General features: G+C 44.3%; 1 protein-coding gene across 5 annotated transcripts in view; it reads right to left on the reverse strand.

Annotated features, from left to right (window-relative positions):
• Positions 1 to 16,798, reverse strand: part of BICRAL (BICRA like chromatin remodeling complex associated protein) — a 107,742-nt gene that overhangs the window by 3,392 nt on the left and 87,552 nt on the right. For 4 of the 5 annotated variants that reach the window (XM_053222793.1, XM_053222792.1, XM_027057736.2 and 1 more), the window contains 6 exons: positions 11,146 to 11,251; positions 10,176 to 10,276; positions 8,365 to 8,426; positions 7,419 to 7,564; positions 6,010 to 6,104; positions 3,651 to 3,753 (listed from right to left, as the gene is read on the reverse strand). In XM_053222793.1, coding sequence (XP_053078768.1) covers positions 3,651 to 3,753; positions 6,010 to 6,104; positions 7,419 to 7,564; positions 8,365 to 8,426; positions 10,176 to 10,276; positions 11,146 to 11,251 — 613 coding nt within the window. The remainder of the gene's footprint in view (positions 1 to 3,650; positions 3,754 to 6,009; positions 6,105 to 7,418; positions 7,565 to 8,364; positions 8,427 to 10,175; positions 10,277 to 11,145; positions 11,252 to 16,798) is intronic. The other variant, XM_053222794.1, reaches the window with a different exon arrangement.

The following is a 16,798-nucleotide window of genomic DNA, read 5'->3' on the forward strand; positions in this document are numbered from 1 at the left end:
ACAAGAAATTTAAGAGGATTTAGGAGGTTGAGGGCACGGAAGCAGACTGCTGTTACAGAAGAGGAGAAAAAGTGAAATAGGGCTTTAATGACATTTGTAGAATCAAAATGTGAATTTCTTCATCAAATCACAAAATACGAGAGTAGGGGATACAGCCTTGAAATGTACAAAGAAGACTCCAGGGGTGCCTGGTGGCTCACCTGATGGAGTGTCCAACTTTGATTTTGGCTCAGGTCATGATCCTAGGGTCGTGGGATTGAGCCCTGTGCTGTGTGTGAAGCCTGCTTAAGATTCTCTCTTTCTCTCCCTCTTCCCCTCTCCCCTGCTTGTACTCTCTCTCTCTCTCTAAAAAAGTTTAAAAATAATATTTAAAAGGAAGACTCCAGGGGCGCCTGGGTGGCTCAGTCGGTTAAGCATTGACTTTGGCTCAGGTCATGATCTCACAGTTTGTGAGTTCGAGCCCTACATCGGGCTCTGTGCTGACAGCTCAGAGCCTGGAGCCTGCTTCGGATTCTGTGTCTCCTTCTCTCTCTGCCCCTCCCCTGCTTGTGCTCTGTCTCTTTCTCTCTCTCAAAAATAAATAAACATTAAAAATAAATAAATAAATAAAAAAGAAGACTCCATCCGACAAACACTGGCTGTGCAGGCACAATACAGAGGGGGGTGAAGGTGACATGCAGGTCTGGGGGGCTGTGACGAAGTAGGAAGATTTATCCATAAGCCCAACTCATCAAAAGGCAATAGGAGATTTCAAGTTCTAAGAAAAAGAGATAGAATTATATCCTACATCATTCTTTTCCTTTTTGGAAAGATTTGAGGATTCTCCTAAGTACACAGCATTTCTTTCAGATGCTCCCTTCAGACTGAGTGTAAGGATCATTTATTCTCTTTAGAAATTTCATGAGCCACGTCAGACACAAGGCAGAACCTTAATCTTTAACAACTGGAAAAGAAGTTAGGGGAATGGAAATAAAGCCACTGGAAAATAATAGTCCAACAGTAGGGGAATGGAGTAGCTAAATTCTCAAATTAAAGTTACAAAAAATTTATTAGATATTATTTTGAAGACTCTAGCAAATGATAAGGACTTCAGATATGTTAAATGGAAGCCAATTAGAATAACAAAATCATATTTAGCATATGACATATGGTTATAACTATACATAAATGATGCATGCAAATAGGAACCGGAGCTGGAAGGAAACTTGGAGAAATAAAAACTTTTCTTCTATAGGATGGTGCAAGTATGGGTAAAATTTATATTCCATGAACTGTGATAATGATATTTGATTTAAAACATTTCAGGAGTGCCTGGGTGGCTCAGTCGGTTGGGCGTCCGACTTCGGTTCAGGTCACCATCTCACAGTTCATGGGTTGGGGCCCCGCGTCGGGCTCTGTGCTGACAGCTCAGAGCCTGGAGCCTGCTTCGGATTCTGTGTCTCCCTCTCTCTCTGCCCCTCTCCTGCTTGCATTCTGTCTCTCTGTCTCCCCAAAATAAAAAAAAACATTAAATAAAAAAAAACATTTTAGAGCCCAGGGGCACCTGAGTGGCTCAGTCTGTTAAGTGTCCAACTTCAGCTCAGGTTGTGATCTCACAGTTCATGAGTTCGAGACCCACATCGGGCTCTGTGCTGACAGCTCAGAGCCTGGGGCCTACTCTGGAATCTGTGTCTCCCTCTCTCTCTGCCCCCCTTCCCCTTGCACTCTCTCTCAAAAATAAACATTAAAAAAATTAAAAAAATTTTTTTTACAGGCCAGAGAAAAGTAAGGAGATTCTTATTTATTTGGAGGATTCTTTTTCTTGTTTGTTTTCCTAAGATTTTATTCTTAAGTAATTTCCACACCCAACATGGGGCTTGAACTCACAACACTGAGATCAAGAGTCATGCTCCACTGACTGAGCCAGCCAGGCGCCCTGGGAGGATTCATTTTTATTTCGTTAAGAAAATTTTTTTAAAATGTTTATTTTTGAGAGAGAGAGTGAGAGAGCGCAAGCACATGCGAGCTGAGGTGGGGCAGGGACAGAGAGGGACAGAAGATCCAAAGCGGGCTCCATGTTGACAGCAGAGAGCCCCATGTGGGGTTCCAACTCATGCACAGTGAGATCATGACCTGAGCTGAAGTCAGATGCTTAACCAACCAAGCCACCCAGGTGCCCCGGGAGGATTCATTTTTAAAAGGCAGATTGTGGGTCAAATCTAATGGCATTCTGTAGGGACCAAGGGCAGGCCACCCCAATAACACAATGGCATACTGATTATTTTGGATTAAAACTACTTAAAAAAACAGCTTGTACAAGGATACTCTGACCCTCCTTGGCTCCCTGAGAGCAGGAAATAAATCCTCCATGTGAAAGGTGCCCTCCCTGTACCAAGAGGCAGAGAGATATCCTCATCACCAGAAACATGGAATTCAGGGCCAAGAAGGATGTATGAACAACCCTTGTTACTTTTCACTAATTTACTACTCCAGTCCAAATTCTGTTTTGAATTTCTTACTAAGTGAAGTCCCAGAGTTAAGTCTCTTTATCGTATCAATTCCTCAGAGATTTATTGTCTCTTTGTCTAAAAAGTAGAAAAACTGCTTGCCTTGGTTACTCTTTGAGTCTCAACTTCATTATTGGACCTTTGTACACATGTAATAAAACTTTTTTGGGGGCGCCTGGGTGGCTCAGTCAGTTGAGCCTCTGACTTTGGCTCAGGTCATGATCTCACAGTTGGAGCCCCGTGTTGGACTCTGTACTGACAGCCAGGAGCCTGGAGCCTGCTTCGGATGATATGTCTCCTCCTCTCTCTGCCCCTCCCCACTTTGTGCTCTGTTTCTCAAAAATAAATGTTAAAAAAAAATAATAAAACTTTTGTTTCCTCCTATTAATAGGCCTTATGTAAATTTAATTCTTAGCCCAGCTAGAAAAACTTTGGACAGAGGGAAATTTCTTCCTCCCCTTCAACGAAATTAGTGGGAAAATGACAGAGTGAGAGAAAGGTACTTAAATGGAGCATCTCAATTTACAAGCTTGTGGGCAGGGACCCTACAATGCCTTGCAAATAGTAAGACAACTCAGTAATTTGCTGAGGCTTAAATGCTTTGGGGAAGGCTTCTGACTTAATTTTGTTCTCAAAAACTAGAAAAAGAATGAGAATTTTACATTTATAATGGGGGAAAATAATCACGTAACAAATGTCAAATTCCAGGTTGGATTTTCTAGGCTATAGGCCTTCTTAGAGTATGCCTACACTGCTCTCATTCTGTTTTTTTTTCTCCCCAGAATTCATTTTATTTATTGTATTGTATTATATAATATTTTAAAGTTTAAAAATTTTTTAAAGTTTAAATTAATTTATTTTGAGAGAGAGGGAGGGTGAGCAGGGGAGGGGCAGAGAGAGAGGGAGGGAGAGAGAGAATCCCAAGCAGGCTCCACACTGTAAACCTGATGTGGGGCTTGAACTCAGGAACCATGAGATGATGACCGGAGGTGAAATCAAGAGTTGGGTGCTTAACCACTGAGCCACCCAGGCATCCCCTCCAGAATTCATTTTGTACCTTCAGGTTTTGTAACCAGAGGTGGTTCAGACAGACTCCCCAAAGGCCCATGGCCCAGACCCCATAAGTCCGTCCCTCTCCTCTACTTTCCCTCTGACGTTTCTTACCAGGGTCTACAAGTGCCAGACGCTTGTCTCGGGACAGAGAAGCTCTTTCCTCCTGGTTGAACATTCTATCGATCATCACCATCTCAGCAGAGGGATTGATCCGCTAAAAACGAGAGAGTCTGGTCATTTCAGATGCCTTTTAACAAGTGCAAACATCCCACTGTGTCTTTGAAACAAACGAAGTAACCAGACATGAGGATTTGGTGTTTAGGTTCTAGTCATGTGCCATTTAGTCACATTTTTTTTAAAGAAATCTTTTTCTTTAAATGTTTATTTATTTATTTTGAGAGAGAGAGAGAGTGCACGCACATGCGAGCTCAGGGGGAGGGGGTGGGGAGGGCAGAGAGAGATGAGAGAGAGAATGCCAAGCAGGGCTCCGTGCTAACAGCACGGGGCTAGATCCCATGAATTATGAGGTCATGATCTGAGCCAAAATCAAGAGTCAGACACTTAACTGCCTGAGCCACCCAGGTGCACCTCTGTTTAGTCACATTTATCCTCATCATGTAGGAATGCATTTTTTTAAATTGTATTTTGGGGGAAAAGATGATTTACACATTGATACAAAATTCAAAAGGTACTAAAGAGGATGTGAAAAATAAGCCTGCCTTCTTGGCTTTCCCTGCCTTTCCCTGGGAGCACCTGCACCTACCAGTGTTACTAGACTCTTCTAGACTGATTTTATGCACACACATGCATTGACATTCTTCTTTATTTCTGCACACAAATGGTAGCAACTACACACATTGTTCTGTATCTTTCTTATTTCCTTCTCTGCTTACTAATATGTTAAAAGTCTTTTCATTGCATGACCTTTTTTTTAATAGAAGATAATTTGACCAAATAGGTGGGCCTTTCCTCAAAAATGGTACTCTTTTTTGACATCTCAGCATTTTGTTTCTGAAATGGTCGTTAAAATGAGAACAACTATTTCAGGCTTTGGAGGCACAAATTTAAGTAAATATAAGTAAGTAAATATATATATATATCTTAAAAAAATTTTTTTTAACGTTTATTCATTTTTGAGAGAGAGACAGAGTGCAAGCAAGGGTGGGGCAGAGAGAGAGGGAGACAGAATCCGAAACAGGCTTCAGGCTCCAATCTGTCAGTACAGAGCCTGGCGCAGGGCTCGAACCCACGAACTGTGAGGTCATGATCTGAGCCAAAGTTGGACACTTAACCCCCCAGGCGCCCCAATGTGTGTGTGTGTGTGTGTGTGTGTGTGTGTGTGTGTGTGTGTGTGTATGTGTATACATACACACACACACATATATATGTGTGTGTGTGTATGTACACACACATATGTACATATATACATATATGTATATATGTACACGTGTGTGTGTGTGTATAGTTAAGTAAACATAAACACACATGTATTTACACTGTACTGTCTATGTGCATAATGTAGTTCAACTAAGTTCCCAAGGGACATTTTCAAAGTTGATTTTAAATTTAAGACTGCTTGTAAGAGGCCAATTTATAGGTTAAGGCTGATACGATTTTAGAATTGTTTCTAAAATCTCAGAAGAGGTTTGGTCTTTCTACCATTTCCTGAGGTATCTTACATTTTTCTCTAATTAACGGATGCTTTAAAACTAATTTTAGTGTCTATTTAGGGAGATGAAAAGACTCTGGAATTAGACAATGGTGATTGTTGCACAACCCTACAAATATACTGAAAACCATCAAGTTGTACACTTATATTTATTTTTGTCCACATTTATGTTTTTTAGTAGGCTTCATGTCCAGCATGGAGCCCAGCATGAGGCTTGAACTCAAGACTGTCAGGTCAAGACCTGAACTGAGATCAAGTGTCGGACGCTAAACTGACTGAGCCACCCAGGCGCCCCCAAGGTGTACGTTTTTAAATCGTGCAGGGATTTTATGGCATGTTCATGATCACTCCGTTAAAAACAAGATAAAACCAATTTTAACATCTGTTGTCACCTCATCTTTTCAGATGTCACTCTGAACAACCTTCGCCACATCTCTGGGCTGGTGAGAGGTGGCTGGCAGCATCAGAGTGTGGATGGCGGCTGGGGGGTGCCCAGCCAGACCAGATGGTCCCAGTCTACCTTCTAGCTCTGTTAGTTACTCTGCAAGCTCACTGGCTGTGGAATGTTAGGCAAATGACTTAGCCAAAGCACTGGTTTCCTCGTTTGGGGCCAGGAAAGCCACAGCACTCACTAGGTGTGATCGCGCGTGGAAAGCGCACCAGATGCCAAGTGCTGTAGTATCTGTGCTGGGAAACTATGCTGGGAAAATGTAATTCCCTGAGGTTTTTTTCTCTCTGAATTAGTAGCTGTGACCTGTAGAGTTTTAAAAAAACAACTATGCGTGGTAGCAGCATTTTTACCATGGCATCTTCTAGAAGCAGGCATCTGTATTTGTTAAGCATCGCTTGGGTCCTTTTTAGGAGCTGAGTGGCAACTGTTTCAAATTCGTTGTCGACTTAAAAAAAAAAAAAAAAAAAGGAGAGAAAGAGAGAAAATGGTAAGACGGTGCAAATCACCACTAGGGCTTTTCTTTCTTAGGCCCGAAATGCATTACTCTTCCATTGCTCAAACCTGTCTTGTCTTGTGACAGTTTTCTCTTCCTAGATTAGCTTTCCTTGTTTAAACAAGCTTCTGCGCTGCTTTTCTCACGGTCCATTGTTATGTGATCAAGCAAGTCATTTCAATACTAGCTTATGTTAACTTAAATCAGGAAGCCAAAAGCATAATGCTTTTAACATCACCTATAAAGGAAAACCATGTAACACAGACGTACAATAAATATCAATGAACAGAGAATGATCTGCTGGTCTAGGTGGCCGTACCCCCTCTCCCTTCAATGGTATGAAAGATGAAAACAGTTGAAACAACACAGTCCTGCTGTCTGGGGTGGGCCGACTGGTTTTTATGTGAGGACACAAACTAGTTCATGATATCCTGCAGGTCATGGTGCAGTGGCTCTGGCCTTTGCCTGCCGGTCTCCAAAGGTTTCACATTTTCTAATCACTCCGAGTCTTCACATCCCTGTATAATGCGGGATCTGGACCCTATTCCCGGGAACTCCCAGGGAAGCTCCCAGGGGACTGACAGGGACACCACTGTACTCAGATCAGAGACCCCAGCCAGGGAAACAAGACCAGTGGCAGCCGAGGGAGGGATTCAAGCAGTGGAAGGGAACTACCAGAGTCCAGGCTTGGGGACGGTGGTGGGAAGGGTGGCGGGGAGGGCGGGTCCAACTCCGTTGTGCATCTGTGAGAGGCATCGTAATGGCGGGGTTCCAGGTTGGTAATGGGGCTCCCAGCCTTAATCTTTTTTGCCAGTTTCTTGACATACAGCAATGCCCTAGACTCACTTTGGAACCTTGAAGAATGCTTGTGAGGGCTAAAGTATCTCTCTAATTCATAAAACTGGTAGTAGCAGCTAAGGGTATGCAATCTGCCTCAATACAAGAAATCACTGGCTAGAGTACCTGCTTCCGAGGCATCCCGCCTGCAGCCAGTAGTCCAGACAATGCTTTGGACTCCCTGCCCCCAAATCTGTCAATAAAATACTCTGACATCTGCATCTCCCTTCACAGAATATTGAGAAGAGTAAGTCACATAACCCTAAACATGGACCGGGAGATTGAGTAAATTGGGAACAAGTTAGGTCTGTGATTAAAAACACTAACGTGCCTACTGTATGGGAGCTACGTGGCTCTCGCTCTTCTGTGGGGCATCCATAGGATGGTGTCTGGTGTCACAGTGGCACTCTGGGGTTACAGCCTGTTTACCTTTCTTCAAGTCTTCCTCGGTGGGCATGGAGCCCTGGCACACGTGGTAGGAGAGTAGCCTCTGCACCGCATCACTTAGTGATCGGAACTGACTTTTATCAGGTGTCACAGCGTGGGCTTGGTCCCTCTGTAACTGCTGGAGAATGCTTTAAAAGAGAAATTGCCCATGTCAGTGGAGATCCATGGTAGGAAACCTAATTGCGATTTGCATGCAAAGAAATTAAGACCTACAGGAATGTTATTATTCACAGTATGGCAGCTCTGTTTTTTCACTTCATAGGCGTTTACCAAACCATGCTTCTCCCAGAGACCCTTCAGCCAATCGAAGGGTATGTGGCATGCTGGAAAGACCAAGAACTATTCTTCTTAAGAACAAAAGAGCCAACAGTAGACTCAAACTATATATGATACGCAGCTGACCCTTCAGCAACATGGGAGGCTGGGGGCACTGACTCCCCGCAGAGTCAGAAACCCACAGAGAACTTGACTTTCCTCAAACTTTACTAATGGCCTCCTGTGGACTGGAAGCCTTACTGATTACACAGTCCACTAATATATAGTTTTTATATTATATGCATTATACAGAGAAAAGAAAACGTTATTAAGAAAATCGTAAGGAACAGAAAATACATCGATAGAAAATACATTTTCTGTATTTATCAGAAAAAAATCTGTGTATAAGCGGACCTGCACAGTTCAAATCCGTGATGTTCAAGGGTCACTGCATTTATAGGTCCTAATAGAAACAAACTATAGGAAATTATTTTCAAAGTACATTAAAAAATATTATATACATTACATATATATATACATACACACACACACACACACACACACACACACACACACACATATATACATTATAACCTGACTTCTGTTGTATATTTATTGAAGGTTAGGAACCTAGAGAAATGATCAAAATGAGTCATTTCCAAGGGTCACTTACAAAGCTCCTTTAGTTAGTTGTTTTGTAGCAGGCCGCTTTTGTCCTCCTGAATGACTATCCACCTAAAGACAAAACATACCTCTTATTACTCCCTTTTGTAGAAACAATAAGCAGAATGTAGTTACACATAGTTATGTTACAGATATTTTCAATTCCCTATCCAGAGCATATTCTTTTTTAAATTTTTTAAGTTTATTCATTTATTTTGAGAGAGAGAGAGAGAGCGCACAAGCATGAGAGATGGAGAGAGAATCCCAAGCAGGCTGTGCACTGTCAGCACAGAGCCAACGTGGGGCTCGAACTCACAGACCGTGAGATCATGACCTGAGCTGAAATCAAGAGCTGGATGCTTAACCAACTGAGCCACCCAAACACCCCTTTGTTTCGATTTTAACTAAAAACCTTTGTTTTAATTTTTTATTTTACAGAGAAAGAGTGTGTGAGTTGGGGAGAGGGGCAGAGGGAGAGACAGAGTCTTAAGCAGACTCCATGTTCAGTGCAGAGCCCGATGTGGGACTCAGTCCCAACACCCTAGGATCATGACCTGAGCTAAAATCAAGAGTCTAATGCTCAACTGCCTGAGCCACCAGGTGCCCCTCAAGAGCATATTCTAAGAATGGGGACTGTACCCTGCTAAAAAAATAAAACAAGCCAGTCCACAGACCCATGTAGCAAAGTCACACCGTGTCAAGATTATGGAAAGTTGTACTATCAGTTCCCTGGAAGGGACTGTATTTAAAGCCTGAATCTCCAACTCTATAAATGCATCGTTAGATTTTTGAAGTATATTTGTGGGTACCAACTCCATGAACATCTGAAAATCCATTAGCTGTTACAGTCAAGGTGTGTGATTTAGTAGGTAATTTCTCTCTTTTTTTCCTTTAAGTAAACTACACCCCAACATGGGCTCAAACTTATGACCCTAGATCAAGAGTCGTATGCTCTACTGACTGAGCCAGCCAGGTGCCCACAGTAGGGCATTTCTTATGTCAATGTTAAGGGAACAAACATGACTTATGTCAGAATCTGAGAATTGAACCAGATCCTTCACGGAGTATTCCAGGCGGGCCCAGACTATAACAAGTTTCATTAAACTATGAATTGGGGTTTGATTGAGAAGAAACTAAGGGCTCAGCAAGCTGAAAACAAAAATATTTTTCCTTCCTTTTTAGATCAGTGGTTGGGTTAAAAGACCACAGAAACGGACTATTTCATATATTTCTGGTTGCTACAGCAGAAAAATAAAAAACTCTTTGTATAACTAAGAGGAACAGATCTACTTCAGTTATGATAATGAGTGATACCACTGAATAGTAAACTACATGTTTTTAGTGCCTACTATGTATTGGCTACTAGTATATTATTATGGTTATCATCATTGTTTTAATGTTTATTTTTGAGAGAAGGAGACCGCAAGCGGGGAAGGGGCAGAGAGAGGGGGACAGAGGATCCGAGGGTCCCCATTGACAGCAGTGAGCCCAGTGCGGGGCTCGAACTCACAAACCTTGAGATCACGACCTGAGCCAAAGTCGGATGCTCAACCGACTGAGCCGCCCAGGAGCCCCAGCTTCTAGTCTATTATTAATTCATGAGGAAATGACAGTGCTGTAATGTGAGAAATAGAATAGACACATGAATCCCATAAACATTAACAGAAATCAGCCTGGCCTGTCGGGAAGGTCTTCAGTGAACAAGCACACTTTTGTGTGTAGATGATACCAGGCGGGAACCACCAAGCTGGAGATGACACAACTACATTTCCTCACAATTATGCTCAACCTTAGGAAGAAGCTATGCAAATTGTCCTCTACCTGCACAGCTGGCTGGCCAGGAGATGATCCAACTACCTTTTCCTGCTGTGGCTGTGTGGTTCCTAAGGACACCGGTATAACTTTGCTTCCAGAATCCTGCCCTATTAGAATGAACACATAAGACAACAGAAACAGTCAATCGGGCCCCTTATATCACCCCTAGAGGCCAATGGATGTGGGTTACTGAATGTTCTGAGAAGGATTTCTTTATCACGAATGCTTGCTCTGAGGAAGGACGGTGGGAAGTACATTTATCTACAGGAGCCCTAGCGGCAGATGTCATGATTAGTAAAGCCTACGTGGTAATAAATTGAAAGTAGATACATAAATCAATGGGAATAAATAAAAGCTGCCAGTGCTACAGTTTCGAATTATCGAAGGTCTGAGGAACAGGCCTCGAGCCAGTCACTATGGCAGTATTACTGGACAGCCAGCCAGGATTACGACACCCCAAAATGCTCACGAACGATGTAAGGGATGGGAGGCCCAAGCAGGAGGCTGATTACAAGTGTTCCTGCTTTTGTCTTTTTCAGTATTTACTGAGCAGTGCAGGTATTCAAAGCTTTAGAAGGAACGGAAGACATAGCCCACAATATTTTTAGTCTTGGTGGGGGGAGGGGGGGATTCCAAATATATATAAATAAAGTGACATGAGGATAGTTACAGAGTCCCTTGTGCCATAGGACACTGGATTTTGTTGTTTCCAAGCGGCACATTTCCCCCCAAATTAAGTGCGTCATAATTTAATTAGAAGTGCGTTTTGTTTTTCTTTCTTAGTAGTGTATAAAATGAAAGTGGGGACTGCAACATGGTTTATCATTCGGGGGGAAAGGAGGCAGAAGGAACGGTCAGGGTGGGGAGGAGGCTGAATGGGAAGGGCTACATGCAGGGTGAGGATGGGAGGAGAGTGTCCTCTGGATTTGGGGAGACAGGGGACGGCTGAGGGGAGATTACTGTGAAGGCTCCTGACCTGGCAGTGCGGTGTTCAGGAGGCCAGGGATCTGTGCTTGCCTCAGGCCATCTGTGGTCTTGGAAGCGGATATGGGGGAAGTCTGATTCAAACCTTTTTTCTGAGCCTGCGAAAAATATTGCCAAGAGGAAAAGTTAATTTCGTGACTAAAGGCTGTAACAGATTCCTCAAAACACCAATTAGGCCAGTTAATGCCTACCCGGCATCACCGTCAGGTTAGATTACAAAACAAAAGCAGAGTTTTCCGTCACTCTCCCACCACGCTGGGAGGACCGCAAGCAGCGCCCTTTAAAACGCTACAGGCGAGCCGAATTTTCTCAGTGCCATTCACGGGGATGCTGAGTTGATGCCAGACTGCTTTCTTGCCCCGGGACTGCGGTGCCCAGACACAAAGGCAAAGCCAGAAGCTCACTTTCTATCCGCGGTAATTTTCTAGCCTGCAGGGACTATGATCCCAACTACCAGAACCTATGGGGGCGGGGTGCTGCATGGACTCTGAGCACCTGGTCAGGGCCCAAGCGCCAGCCCCAAACCTACTGCGAGCACGCACTGCTGTGTAGATGATCTAGAGTACGTGCCACCCCTGCCACCGGTATGGCTCCCGTTCGCATCATGTCAACATCAGGTGTAACTGGGAAATGTAAATTCAACTGAATATTAGCCTGAGGAAAATATTATTCGGAAAATTAATCTGATGTTTTAAATGGGTGAGTGCTTCTTTTCTATAAATGAGGACATGAACTGGATGAAGTTTAGGGACTGACAAGTTCCTTTTAGCTCTAAAAAGATCTGTTATCTCTATGATCCATTTAAAGGAAGATGATAAAGGGCTTTTAAATTACTCTCAATTTTTAACCTTCTGTGTCATTACTGCTTCATAGTGCAGTAAGTTTTCAGAGTTTTTTCTTCAGTTTTATACTTTCTATTCTATCAGTGGATTGAGAATTTAGTGCAGTCATCCCCACGGGGGACTTAAACTATGACCTTGGCCTGATTAAAATGTTCCCACCAACGTGGGCACTCACACAGTCTTTAGCAATGCCTGACCATTGGCCAAGTAAGTTCATGCTGATATTTCTATTCTAAGCGATCAATTATCTATTTGGTTCTCTCTTCTAATATAAAAATGGAGAGGGATTTCTTTTTAGAGCTATACATCCTTTTTGTGTCCTTAATGTTTATTTATTTATTTTTGGGAGACAGAGAGAGAGAGAGAGAGAGAGAGGGAGGGAGGGAGGGAGGGAAGGAGGGGCAGAGAGAGAGGGAGAGAGAGAGAGGGAGAGAGAGAGAGAGACAGAGAGAGAGAGAATCCCAAGCAGGCTCTGCACTGTCAGCACAGAGCCCGACGCAGGGCTTGAACTCACGAACACTGAGATCACGACCTGAGCTGAAGTCAGATGCTTAACTGACTGAGCCACCCAGGTGCCCTGAGAGGGATGTGACATCACCCCAGAAGGAAGAGGTCACTACAAAGTTGGAAACGGTCACCTTGCTCATCCTTCCGTTAGCAGGGAAGGTCAGACCTACACCATTCTACGCAGACAGCTAATGCATTTTTAGTAACAAAACCCGGAGGGGAAATTTTCCAGTGTTCACAGTATTTCACCTAGAACATAACTCTGCTCTCCTAGTGTTGGTAGCTGTCCACACGGAGGACACTGGGGTTGCGGGGAGGTCTGGGGAAAACGGTGAGCACCCTCTCAGATATTTCCAGGGGATGAACACTAAGGGCCACCTTGAATAAAAAACAAACAGATAAAAGTGGGGAAAATGTGGCTTCACAGGGCAAAGCTATATACTACGTGGAACTCTGAACTAACCAGACCACCAAGAATAGATGGATCAGAGTGAATATGTTCCTGTGACCGCAGTCCTTACGGTAGTGCTGTTAATACACAGTTTTGGAATTTCTCCCAATGTGCCTAGTTCGCACGAAACAGAAGAATGTCAGTCATCCTTACTGCTTTAGAGTATACAACTTTTTTTTTTTTAATAAAAATGGCATTACCCAGCCTGATCTTCCACCTTACTTATCAGACATGACCTAAAATGATTCACAGTTACTAAACAGATGAACGAAACAAAATTCCTACAGCAGCACCTGGGCGGCTCAGTGGGTTAAACATCTGACTCTCGACTTCCGCTCAGGTCCTGATCTCATGGTTCCTGAGATCGAGCCCTGCGTCGGGCTCTGCACTGGCAGCTTGGAGCCTGCTTGGGATTCTCTCTTTCTGCCCCTCCTCTGCTCATGTGCGTTCTCTCAAAATAAATAAATACACATTAAAAAATAAACAACCCCCCTGCATACATAAGCAATAAAACTATACAGCAAAGCAAGAAAGAGATCACCAGGAAAGTCAGAAGGGCTGTGGTTCGGAAGGCATACAGAGGGGGCTGGTTTCTGGGGCTACTTGGCAATATTCTATTTCTTGAGTGGTTACGTGGATGGGAATTTGCTTTTGAATTCTTTGTTAACTGTTCGATCATGTCCTCCACATTTTTTTCTAAATGTGTGCTCTTTCACAACACAGAAGAGTGAAAGGGAAAAAAACCCAGAACAACCTCATGTCCAAGCCTGAAAATGTAAGTACTGTTGTGTCTAAAAACAAGGAAACTGGGGCGCCTGGGTGGCTCAGTCGGTTAAGCGTCCGACTTCGGCTCAGGTCATGATCTCGCGGTCCGGGAGTTCGAGCCCCACGTTGGGCTCTGTGCTGACAGCTCAGAGCCTGGAGCCTGTTTCAGATTCTGTGTCTCCCTCTCTCTGACCCTCCCCCGTTCATGCTCTGTCTCTCTCTGTCTCAAAAATAAATAAACGTTAAAAAAAAATTAAAAAAAAAAACAAAAACAAGGAAACTGTCTGAAGGGGACCCTCTCGTTTGAGCACATGTTGGAGTGTTTTGTAGTCCCCTTGCCCACCTGTGTGGGTGCCAAGTATTGGCATCAATGCGTTTTCATCTTACCCCTGCCTGTGTCCTCAAGTACGCCTTCCCTCGGGAGGAGGACGGTCACTCCAGTTGTCCCACTGTGGGGTAATTGCACAGGTTGGGCTGGGGCGGGTAGGGCCAGGGTGGTGTTAGAGTCAGAATGCATGGGGGGAGCCTAGCCTGGACCCTGCAGTGGCATAACCTCAGTCCAGCTGGTCTGTATGTTCGGAAAGCTCCGTGCCTTAGGGACCACTCTGTCTCCAGAAGTTCGCCGCTCACTCCCAGTCTACATATTTTCAGGGCTGGACTTTGGTCTGTCTGGGTCACTGCTGTATTCCCGGCACCAGAACGGGGCCGGCACCACAGTGAGCGCACAGCAAACAGTTACTCAGTAAACTGTGTGAATGAATTCCACTGCAGTGTATGTCACAGGGGTCCGTCCCTCCTCCCAGCCCACCCCCCAACCCCTCAGGATCCATCACCTCTCTCCTGGTCCCCAAAACTTCAGGTTGCCCACAACTGACCATCTTTTCCAGAAGTGAAATTTACCATCTGTCCTGTTTCCTGAACTCTTAGAGAAGCCTTGCTCTTTAAATACATTTTCTTGACAAACAGACTGTTTAAGGATACTTTGTTGAGAACTTGGCTCTAAGAAATCTGCTAACATCAGTATACATTTTAATGCTTTAGATCCTATGGATTATCTTTGATATCATGTAAACATACAAAGAACCCCAACAAATCAAAATATTTGATATGTCAACCTCCCCTTCTGGGGTATACTTTGAAAGAAACCAATTACAACCTAGCAAGACAATATTCACCTAACAACAACCTAAAATGTTCCCTCATTGACTGAATGAGGGAGACCACTGGGGGGCTCTGTCCAGCCACACTCCCCTCTGGGAATTGTCCTATTGCCACAGAAACGGGTTGGAGCCAGGAAGGTTGGAGAAGACACAAAGGTGTGTTACCTGCCAGAGGCATTGAGGGTTAAACTTTAGGAAAGGAAGGAGCAATTTTTCTTCCATCTAAAAGTGCCAAGCTTGGGGCCCCTGGGTGGCTTAGTTGGTTGAGCGCCCAACTCTTTTGATTTGGGCTCAGGTCATGATTCCAGGGTTGCGGGATTGAGCCCCATGTCGATCCCATGCTCAGCATGGAGCCTGCTTAAGATTCTTTCTCTCTCCCTCTGCCCCTCCCCTGCTCTTTCTGTAATAAAAATTTTGTAAATAAAATAAAAGTGCCAATCCTGCCAATGGAGCAGTTTATCCACCCAGAGGGGTACCTTTTTCTATTTTGGCTCAGAGGGGCACTTTTTCTTAATTTGAACAAAGGTCCTGTATACAGCAGTAGAGGCTCTGTATGGTCACTTCGTGTCACCCATGGCCCTGCTCCTCTGGCTATGGCTTACTTAATGACCCACGGTGGGTCATTAAGCTTCTCCTGGGAATTTTGAGTGGTGGTGGGGAATGGATACCCAAAGGCAGTGGCTCTCAAATGCAGGTTTATAGACTAGCTGCATCAAGATCACCTGGGGAGCTTCTGAAATACCAAGTTTCTGGGTTCTAGCCACAAGATTCAGAAATCCAATGTGGGCTTAAGAATTTAAAATTCTTCTCTGTCTCAAAAATAAATAAACGTTAAAAAAAAAAGGGGGCGCCTGGGTGGCTCAGTCGGTTAAGCGTCTGACTTCGGCTCAGGTCACGATCTCACAGTTCGTGAGTTTGAGCCCCACGTCGGGCTCTGTGCTGACAGCTCAGAGCCTGGAGCCTGTTTCAGATTCTGTGTCTCCCTCTCTCTGTCCCTCCCCTGTTCATGCTCTGTCTCTCTCTGTCTCAAAAATAAATAAACGTTAAAAAAAAAAAAGAATTTAAAATTCTTTTATTTATTTATTTATTTAATGTTTATTCATTTTTGAGAGAGAGAGACACAGAGGATGAGTGGGGAGGGGCAGAGAGAGAGAGGGAGACACAGAAGCCGAAGCAGGCTCCAGGCTCCGAGCTGTCAGCACAGAGCCCGACGCGGGGCTTGAACTCACAAACCGTGAGATCATGACCTGAGCCAAAGCCGGAGGCTCAAGTGACTGGGCCACCCAGGCGCCCCAGGAATTTAAAATTCCAAAAAGCTCTCCACTTGATTCTTATGCACTGCTAAGTTTTGGAAACCACTGCATTTGCATAGGAAGCCGGCCTGAGGTGGCCATTTTGGTGGAGAAGAGTGAGAGAGAACAATGAAGGACAGATAAAAGGCCACGCTATCTTGAACAGGCTGAGGGAACAGCAGAAAGCCTGATTTCTGACCTTATAAGGAGCTGCATTGGACTTCCTGAACGTTCTCCTTTTTTGCTAAATGTGTTAGGGCGAGTTTGTTTGTTTTTTAGAAAAATTTTTAATGTTTTTAATGAGAGAGAGAGAGAGAGACAGTGCTTGAGCGGGGGAGGGGTAGAGAGAGGTGGGGAGACACAGAATCCGAAGCAGGCTCCAAGCTGTCAGCACAGAGTCCGACGCGGGGCTCGAACCCACAAACCGTGAGATCATGACCTGAGCTGAAGTCGGACGCTCAGCCAACTGAGCCACCCAGGCATACGGTGAGTTTCTGAGAGTTGCAACCCAAAGTACCTCGATGAAGGCACCTGGGTGTCGGCTGTGTACAGGGCACCATGGTCAACCACAGAGAAGGCGGCCGAAGGACACCAACACGGTCTCTGACTTCTGGGAAGTTCACCATCC

The sequence above is a fragment of the Acinonyx jubatus genome, chromosome B2 (assembly GCF_027475565.1).
Source record: "Acinonyx jubatus isolate Ajub_Pintada_27869175 chromosome B2, VMU_Ajub_asm_v1.0, whole genome shotgun sequence".
Taxonomy (NCBI): Eukaryota; Metazoa; Chordata; class Mammalia; order Carnivora; family Felidae; genus Acinonyx; species Acinonyx jubatus.